Below are 9,163 nucleotides of genomic sequence, written 5' to 3' on the forward strand. Positions count from 1 at the left end.
GCGGGAGGGGGCGCCCGGGCCGCGGGGCTGGGGGTGCCAAGTTCACCTCCCAGGACTCGGGGCGCCTCGCGTCCTTCCGCCGGGCCGCGGGCGCCGGGAGGCGGGGCTGGGGGCGGGGAAGCAGGGCGGGGGAGGGGAGTGGGGGCGGGGAGGGGTGGGAACGCCTGGGGACCCGGAGGGCGGGGCGCGGCCCGCAGGGAGGGCGCGGGAGGGGCTGCACCTGCTCCTGCGCGCGGAGCCGGGAGCCGGGAGCCTGGGAGGGGCGCGGCCGAGCCGGCCCCCGGCCCCCGGCCCCCGCGGCGGGGAGGGAGGGGCATGCGGGCCCCGGGCGGGGAGAGGGGGCGCGGGAGGAGGGGGGGGCCCCGGGCGGGAGGGAGGGGGAGGGGCGCGGGGATGGCCCCCGGCGGGGCTGACGGCCCGGCCGGCGCGTCGGCTCCCGCCGCCCCGCACCCCGGGGCCTCTCTGCCGCAGCCAAGGTGGGAGGAGGTGAGTCCAGCTTAGATTCTTCAGGCAGCCGGCCAGGCCTCCGTGCTCCGCGGGTCCAAAGGCCGGCGTCCTGACCTGTGACCGCTGGTTTAATGTTCTTTTTACAGAAAACGATCGTCTTATTTTTAACTTGCTCTCTTTCAGCCTACACTTTACCCCCTGAAAATAACACGCAAATAAGTGGATCTTAATCCGGGTGCCACCGTCCCCTCCCCGACCCCAGCGGAATCAGCCTGTCCCTGCCTCCCATCGCCCCAAACCAGGCTCAGAAGGAGGGGTGCAGGCGCTGCCCGTGGCCGCCCCCCAACCCCCGCACTGAGCAGGTGGCTGGGGCTCCTGCACACGCGAGAGGGCGGGCACGCCCTGCCCAGTGGCCGTCTGGGGTGACCAGGGCTGACAGTGCCCACGTCCCCTCCGCTCCCAGAGGAGGCAGAGGCGCCCCCCAGGCTTCTCCCCACAGATGCACAGGATTTGGGGAGGGTGAGTCACGGCTGGGAGGGAACAGACATGCCGCCCGGCCTGCGCGCCTTTTACTCCAGGGGGCCGCCTGCAGACACCAACAGGGTGGTCGCCACGCCGTGTGCCCGCAGGGCTGCCCTGGCCCAGTACAGTGTCCTCCTCCCTGCCAGGCCCCGCGGCGTCCTGGTGTTTCCATGGATGGCCTGAAAGCCGCTTCTCCTATTGGGAGGCCGTGAGAATGTGCATAGACTGCATTTTGAGTTTTACTTTGGAAACGCAGTGAGGTAACAGGATTTTAAGGTTCTTTAAGATTTAAGGGACTTTCATAGCCTCCCCGGCATCCCAAGAGTTCTTTTTAAGAACTGGGCTCAGAACAACAGAAGTCAGGCCCGGTAAGGCACCACCCTACTGACACCGTGGAGCCCCGGGCTGCACGGCCCACTCCACCAGGCCTGGCCCTTTGGGGACAGTGTCTCCCTGGGACTCTGATGTTGTTTCTGGCGGCGAGTGCCTGCTGGGCTGTTGTGAACTCGCCTGGCCCTTGGCATTGGTTTTTCCGGAGCATCCCGTCGGAGGGCTGAGCAAGGAGCCTGGAAAGTAATTTGGGGAACATGCCTGCCCCAAACTGGGGACATCTGTGTGTCCGTTTCCATGGAGGTCTGTAGGAAATTCGTGCTCAGCTGAACAGAACTGCAAAGGCCCTCCATTCGCTGGTTCTGGGGAAGTTCTCCAAGCCCTCAGCCTAGTTTGCTTTGCTTTTGAAAGAAGACGCAGGACCCCTTTCAGGACCCCTCCTTGGCCTTCGCCCCAGGTGCCTCCTGCAGACGCCGGTCCACAGGCATGGTGACTGGCCCTTCCACCAGCGCGGGCCTGGCGTCGACCCGTCCTGGTCTCAGAAATCATCAGGCGTGTGGCCCACCCCCCGCCGGTGGCCCCAAGCCCCTGTTTCCGCCCGTCCCAGCCCCCGTCCCCCCTGGACGGGGCAGCTTCCGGCCAAAGCCGGTGGCTGCCTGCACCCCCTCCCGTCCTTTCTGTGGGGCCCACACGTTCCTCCTCCCCGTCTCCAAGAGCACGTCTGGCGCGTGCCCCTGCCCCGGCCCCAGGCGCCCCCCCAGCCCTGCTGGTGCAGGCTCCCACGGCCTCTCCCCCTGACGCCTGCCATCTCCGGTGGGTTCCAGCCGCTGTGTCCATCCTCACACCGGCCTGGTCCCAGCCCCGAAGGAAACGCAGACCACGGACACATGCTCTTGGACTTGAACATGATAGTACCCCGACCGGGGACATCTGGGGCCCGAGGAGACGTGGCTGAGCGTCAGACAAGAGGAGGCCCGTCTAGGAAGTCTGGCGGGAGAGATACAGAGAGGAAGGACCCTTCTGCAGGCAGCCAGCGGTCACGGCCAGAGGGCCCTTTGAGGGCTGCCAGCCCCCGCCGCCAGCACCTGCCCCAGCCCCTCCTTAGGGGCAAGAGGCAGCCAGACCCATGTCTTTGGTGCCCCTCCAACCTCCAAATGCCCACTGCCCTGAGCATCCTGGGCACCATTGCTGGCCAGACTCCCTTCTTTCAAAGCCGCTGATCGTCCACAAGGGCATGTCGTGTCCACTGCCAGGGAGCTGGCTGTGCCCAGCCCGTTCCCCCAGGGTGGGGGTGTGCCCACACAGCCCCCCAGGCCGGCACACGCCCACAGGGGCCCCAGCGTCCCACGGCCAGGCTGTGTGGGGAGCCAGCTTTGCAGTGCTGAGGTTGCAGGCCCCACGTGAGAACCACTGGCCGGAGGACCGGCTCCTTGGCAGAGGCTCAGCGAGAGGCCCGAGGGCCCTACCCGATGTGCACGCACCACCCCAGGCCCCCGTCTTCCTGCAGGACTCCCAGATCTTTCTGCCTGATTTCAGGAGCTGCTGCCATTTGGATAACATGTGCTGTCTGAGCACTTTAGTTCCGGGGGTGCCCGTCCCCCCAGGACTGACAGAGTGTTCAGGCAGCACCACTGATCACTGTGAAGGGTGATGAAGGGTCCCGGCAGGTCGGGGTGGGCCAGCCGCCGGCACCCCGACCGCCCACAGGAAGCGTCGCAGCACACTGCTCACACTCTTTCTGATAAAGTACGAAGTTTTATTTTTGGCTGAAGAATGGTTATGGGTAAAATGATATGATATTTGGAGTTGGCTTTAAATAGACTGCAGCACGAGGGGAAAGGAACCAGTGGCTGGGAGCACAGGCAGAATCACTGAAGAGGGGCCTTTTCACGTCGGTCTGAATATTTCCATAATTGCTTTGGAAAGGTAAAGAGGAGACTCGGTGTCCCAGCCGCCGGGGCAGCAGGGGACTGTTCCGGGGCCAGGCCTGTGGGGACGGTGGGATAGACGTGCTCAGAGGGTCCTCAGAGGTGCTTATGTGGGTCCCCGGCAGGGTCACAGATACACGATTAGCGACTGGGGGGTGGGCATAGAAAAGAGCCACGTGAGGCAGCCTCAAGGCTTACAGTGACCCCGCCAGACACCCGGTCTCCACGTAGCACCGGCCCGAGAGCCTGGACTTCAGGGCTTGTCATCTCCACGTCCCCTCCACCCTTTCCTCATCTCTGCGCGTGAGGTCTGGGGTGACCGATCTCGGGGGCCTCAGCCTGCGGTGGCATGGAGGGGGCTTGGGTTCCCAGCCAGAGACTGAGGCTGGGTCCCGGCGGTGGAAGCACCAGATCCCAGCCACGAGGCCCGGGGTCAGTGACAAGGCCTTGCCTTCGGCTTTGCAAAAAGAATTCCCCCAGAGACGGAAAGCAATTAAGTAAGTAAAATGTTCATTAAGAGGGAAAAGTGTCCAGCACGCGTGGACAGACACGTGGGGGACTCAGGGAGGCACTCAGAGGCACTGGGTCGGGCCCTCGTCGTGATCGGAATTACTTTTACAGGACCTTTCTTCCGGGCTTCCTGCGGCCAGTCGTTTTCATTTGCCCGGTTCACAGTCCACACTTGCTCTATCTCAGGATCCTCCCGTGTGCTCACACATCTCTTAGACAAGGGGGTTTTACCGCAGAGGCGTCTGGGTAGAATAACCCTTGACATGAGCTCCCTTTGGTCTCCAGGGAGTCTTTCTGTGCACATGTGGCCCAGAGGTCTCCTGATTTCAGGAATCAGAGACGTGTGGTCTGGCAGGGCCCAGCTTCCTCCCTTAATTGTCCTGCTGTTCCCGTCTTGGAGTTTGGTCAACAGGGAAATGAACCTCCAATTGCTTTCCCCCAGGGGCTGGGCCATCAGCCTCCCGCCGCAGGACCACAGGGGCCACTGGACTGTCCCAGGCACAGCAGGCCACGCGGCCTCCCTGTGTGGGCCTCTTTTCAGGGCAAAGAATCCTCCCCAGGGCTGCAAGGGTGGGATTCAGGTCCTGGAAGCTCACCCTGTAGGTGGGGACCCTGCACAGAGCAGCTGGGCGGGCTACAGTCCGAGGGGCCGCGAAGGAGTCGAACGCGACTGAGCTACTGGACCGCAGCCGCTGGCCGGCCATGCCAGCTTGTGCCCGGAAAGACGGGGGAGAAAACCTCGGGCTGCTGGGTCAGCGCTGAGGCCGCCGCCCCCCACCCCCGCCCCCGGGGGCCCACAAGCCGGGCAGGAAGTCCTATCCCTGTCCTTTGAAGAAGAAAAACAGGTCCAGGGAGCTGGCAGGTCCAAAGTGCTCCTGCCCTGCAGGGCAATTACGCAGGCCCTGGCAGGAAGGGGCGTGGGGGGCGTGGGGGCAGGGTGGGGGCGGGGCAGGGAGGGGGCAGTGACTGTAAAGCCGAGACCCTTGTGGGCGTCGTGTCTGGTCACCCGCTGCTGTTTGTTCTGTTGTCCCTCTCTGAACACAGATTTCCGAGTGTCAGGCGCTTTGAGGCTCTGGGCTCTGTCCTGAGCTCGGGATTTGCTTCAGGAGGTGAGTTGCTAAGAGTGTTGCTTCTAAATAAGACAGGTCTTTGTAAGATACAACGAGCGTCTTGAAGCGCCGTGTCGTGAAGGCCCCGGACACACAGGGACCACAGTGAGCTTTGGTGGGAGGCGTGACGGCTGGGAGAGGGAGCAGGCTCACGAGGGCCCCCCGGAGGCGAGAGGGAGCAGCTTCGGGAGGCCCCCGGGCAGGCGCTGGGAACTGGCAGACCCGCCTTCAGGCCGGGCAGGCGTCCCCGCCCCGTCCTCCTTGTCTTCCTTCCGTCCCAGGCGCCCCCTGACCAGTGGCTTAAACAACAGGAGCTCATCTCTCCCTACCCTGGAGGCCGGGCCCATGGCCGCGGTGGAGGCAACCCCTTGTCTGGTCCGTACCCGCCGCCTCCCCGTGTGCCCGCGTGTTGGGCCCCTAGGCCCGTCTGTGTCCCGATTCCCTCTCATGAGGACACAGGTCAGATGGGGTTAGGGCCACCCTAGTGATCTCATCTGACCTTAATCCCCGCTTTAGAGGCCCCGTCTCTAAACACAGTCTCATTCAAAAATATTTCTACTCTTGAAAAATGGCAAGGCTCTCAACTTTGGGATTTCAGAGCAATAAAATAAAGAGAAAATACCCCAGATTCACGGCATTCGGAGAAACCCAACATGCACACACCTGGGACTGGGCTGGCATGCTTGTCACCAAGTGTGGGGCCTGCTGACGCTCACACCAGCTCACGTGTGCTCACGTGTCTGCATGCAGGTGTGACTGGCGTCCCGTCCGGCAGCCCTGTCCCGAAAGCCTCTGGAACTGTGACCTGGCTCCCTCTGGTCGAGAGGAAAGGTGATCTTTCTGCCTTGAGGGTTTCTCTGAAGGCTGTTGTTCCAGGAAGGACACTCTCGAACTCTGTCCTGATAGTCTGAGCCCGGCCTCGCCGTCTGCACCGCGGCAGCAGCTTGGACCCAAGTTTGCTCTCCTGGGTCTTTGGGTGAGGGCCTCGGGACGTCCCGGGTCAGGAGCTGGTCAGGTGTGGGTGCCCTGAGGCCGTGGGATGTCCTGGACTCGTGAAGGTGCGCGTCAGCGCTCCACGCCAGGAGCCTGATCCCTAGAGCGTTCGCTTTAAGAGACACACGGGTGCCGGAGCCAGCGTCACACCAGGACTTCAGGCAAGCACAAGAGCAGATCCCGCGGGGCCTCTGTGAGAGACCATTAGCCACCGGGTCTCATCCAGGACACGGCGATGGCCGGAAGGGCCAGAGCAAGTCTAGACCATTTGTTTTACTGGAAGAGTTTCGTCTGCGGGGAGGGGAGGACTGCGAGCTGGGGTTAGCAGGTGCGAACTATTGTAAACAGAGTGGGTGAACCGCAAGGGCCTGCCGCGCAGCTCAGGGGCCTGTATTCAGCGTCTGAGATAAACCGTCACGGGCAAGACCGTGAAGAAGAATGTGTGTGTAACTGAATCCCCTTGGTGCACTGCAGAAATTAACACTGTGATCGACGACACTCCAGTAAGAAATTTAATAAATAAAATTTCCCTAGCACGGAGAGGGCATGCCCCTCCCTCTCTGAGATGCTGGGAGACTCTCTGAAGCCTCTGGGCAGGTTTGCATTCTGATGCCTTCTTGGGGTTGCGCCCGTCTCTGAAGTGCGGACGTGGAGGAGGGTCCCCGCGTGGGGAACGTCCCCCCGGAGCCGGTCCACACGCCGCCGCTTCCTCTCGTGGAGAAGACAGGAGTTTCACTTCTCCTGTGTGTTGCGGCCTGTGCTGGGGTCTTCCTCCCAGACTCCTGGCAAGATCCCGGAGGCGGGCGTTCCGCCCACAGACCCCGGAGGAGGAGACCACTCTCTTGGCCACCCACCGTTGCGGGAGGCCTTTGGGGCTGGAGGACGCGTGGTTGTTCGGCGTGTTGTGAGGCTGGGGTGCGGCTTGGGGGTTTGGGAGAGCACAGACTTACAGTCTCGGGGGGCGACACCTCTGCCAGAGCTTCTGGCGGCCCCGAGACCACCTCTCTGCCTCCAGCACTGTGGCGCCGAGACCCCACCCTCCCTGGGCTCTGGTCCTGCGTCTTCTCCCGCTCCGACTTCCCAGGGGCCCCGACGGGCTGGGCTTGGGAGCAGATTTCCTTCCGGACTTTCTAACCCGTGTAGGGAATAGAACAGCAGGTATGCGTGCGCATACCTGTACATACATGTACACATGTACATCTGTACATACGTGTACACGTGCACACATGCACTCTATTTAACGGGCTCTCATTCTGTATGACGCTGGAGCCACTCTTGAATCCTCAAGCCACCCTCACACATCGCCCAGCCCTGCCTGTCCTGGCCCCTCTCAGACCGGGAGTAAGTGTCAGAGGACCCGCCTCCCTGTGCCTCAGTGAGATCCGGAGTTAATCACAGGAGGAGGTGCCCCCCGCCCCCACAGAAGTCCATCCTCACAGCCCATGGGCATGATGGCTATGGACAAGACTCTCATCCACGGGGACTGCAGGGGAGCAGTGACTGTCCACACAACCCCGCAGGCAGGGACCCCCGCTCTGCCCCTACCCCCGCTGCGGGCACAGTGGGGTGGCCCCTCACCGAGCAGGGGCCCATCCTGGCCCCGAGCAGGATCAGCTGCGGGGAGGAGGGTCCCTGCGCCCAGTGCGATGAGCAGCTGAGCTGCGCGCACCCCGGCCGTCGCCCGCCCCGCGAGCCCCCTACGTCTGCACGCCCTGGGGCCGGTGGGACCTGCGGGGTTCCTGGGCCTGCAGTGCCCTCTGGTGACGCTGGCCGTCCGTCCCAGAGCTGAGTCTGTGCCCAGCGGGTCTGAGCCCCACCTCCACCCAGTGACCTCGGCCCGAGACTCGGGGACAGGCACACGAGGACAGCCAGCGGGCGCTGGGGCGGGCCGGCGGGGACCGTGGGTGCCGGGGCGGGTCACCGGGACTCGTGGGTCAGCAGGGACTCGCAGGTCAGCAGCGTCACTGGGATGCAGGCAGGGCAGCCTCTCCCTGCCTCCCAACGCTGGGAGACAAAGAAGGGAGAGTCTCAGGTGCGTTTAGGTTAACTTAGGGAACAGTGACACAGACGAGAGCCTGTCATCTTCCACGGTCAGCACGGCCGCCGGGGCCCAGAGAGTCAGAACTCGTCTCACTGTTGCCGTCCATTGGCAGAGCGAGCGTAGAGGCCAGCGTGTATTGGCTGGCTCCTTCAGGCTGTTTCTGAAAGACTTGAAATTCTCCCCTGGCTGTGCGTTTCCCGGCGCGTCCACACCTCCGCCACGACCCCGCCTGGCCCGCGACTTGGTGATGAGCGGCACGCGTGTGCCTGGGCTCCATCCAGGTTCCTGGCTTGAGTGCCCACGACCCTCCAACTTTGCCCCGGTCAAACCCCTTTGGGCCTCACCCGGGTTTCTGCCAAGGTGGCAACTCTGGAGGTAGGGGAGACCGGGCCCCTGGTCAGAGGCGTCTCATATAATCAACATGCAACCTGTAACGGGAGCCGAGTCTTACCTGCACCAGCTGGAGGTGGGAGCCATCCTCTGGGCTGTGCTGGGAACCTGTCCTGGAGAAGCACGGTGCTCAGCAGTTTTGTGGCTTGTCGGAACAAAGAACGTCAAACAAGTCAGGGATACATTCTTCCACGGTTAAAAAAAAAAAAAAAGCGGCACGTGGTACCTGAGTTCCCTGATGAGGGATTGAACTTCGACCCCTCCATCGGAAGTGCAGCGTCTTAACCACTGGACCTCTAGCCGATGGGATCCAGCACGGATGCTCTTCACTTCTGGTCAAAGCATCCCTTTCTTTACCCGTTAAAGCAGACGTGATGTGCGTCTGATGGGCGGCAGGTAGGCTGTTTTAGAGGCATCGAGCCCAGGTTAGCTCGTGGCTGAGCCGGAGGGTCTCCCCAGACCTGGACATGGAGCACTGCTCCCCTCAGAGGCTCGGAGCGTGCGGTCCCAGCCCCGACCTTGGGGGGACGGAGGCTGAGTTAATCACCAGCGGCCAGTGAGTTCACCCATCCTGCCTGGGGTCGGACCACCCGTGGGAGCCCGAGACGTGGGGCTGAGAGTGTCGCGCTGCGGACTCGGGGGGCAGGAGGCCCGCCGGTCAGGACTGTCCCATCCGGGCCCTCTGGCCTCATCGCCGGCCGTTCACCCGCCAGCTTTCTAGAAAACTGGCTATGGGAGCGAGGTGTTCTGTTGGCTTCGGGAGCCGCCCAGGGCGGTGGGAACCCCAGTTTACAGAAGTGGGGGTGTTGGGGGTCCAGCACTGCCTGCTGACCCTGGAGCTGAGCCCAAATCGGTGGGGTGGACGGTGGACGACATGAGGCTACTGCAGGAGC

The 9,163-nt window shown here is 63.1% G+C and overlaps 1 protein-coding gene across 1 annotated transcript in view; it reads right to left on the minus strand.

Annotated features, from left to right (window-relative positions):
• GRTP1 (growth hormone regulated TBC protein 1) overlaps positions 1–9,163 on the minus strand; it is a 29,529-nt gene that overhangs the window by 17,907 nt on the left and 2,459 nt on the right. Inside the window, exons 4-5 of the mRNA XM_040267284.1 lie at positions 7,657–7,843; positions 7,418–7,542 (exon numbers count right to left, since the gene is read on the minus strand). Of these exons, the coding sequence (XP_040123218.1) occupies positions 7,418–7,542; positions 7,657–7,843 (312 nt within the window). The remainder of the gene's footprint in view (positions 1–7,417; positions 7,543–7,656; positions 7,844–9,163) is intronic.

Source organism: Oryx dammah, unplaced genomic scaffold (genome assembly GCF_014754425.2).
Source record: "Oryx dammah isolate SB20612 unplaced genomic scaffold, SCBI_Odam_1.1 HiC_scaffold_24, whole genome shotgun sequence".
In the NCBI taxonomy this organism is placed as follows: Eukaryota; Metazoa; Chordata; class Mammalia; order Artiodactyla; family Bovidae; genus Oryx; species Oryx dammah.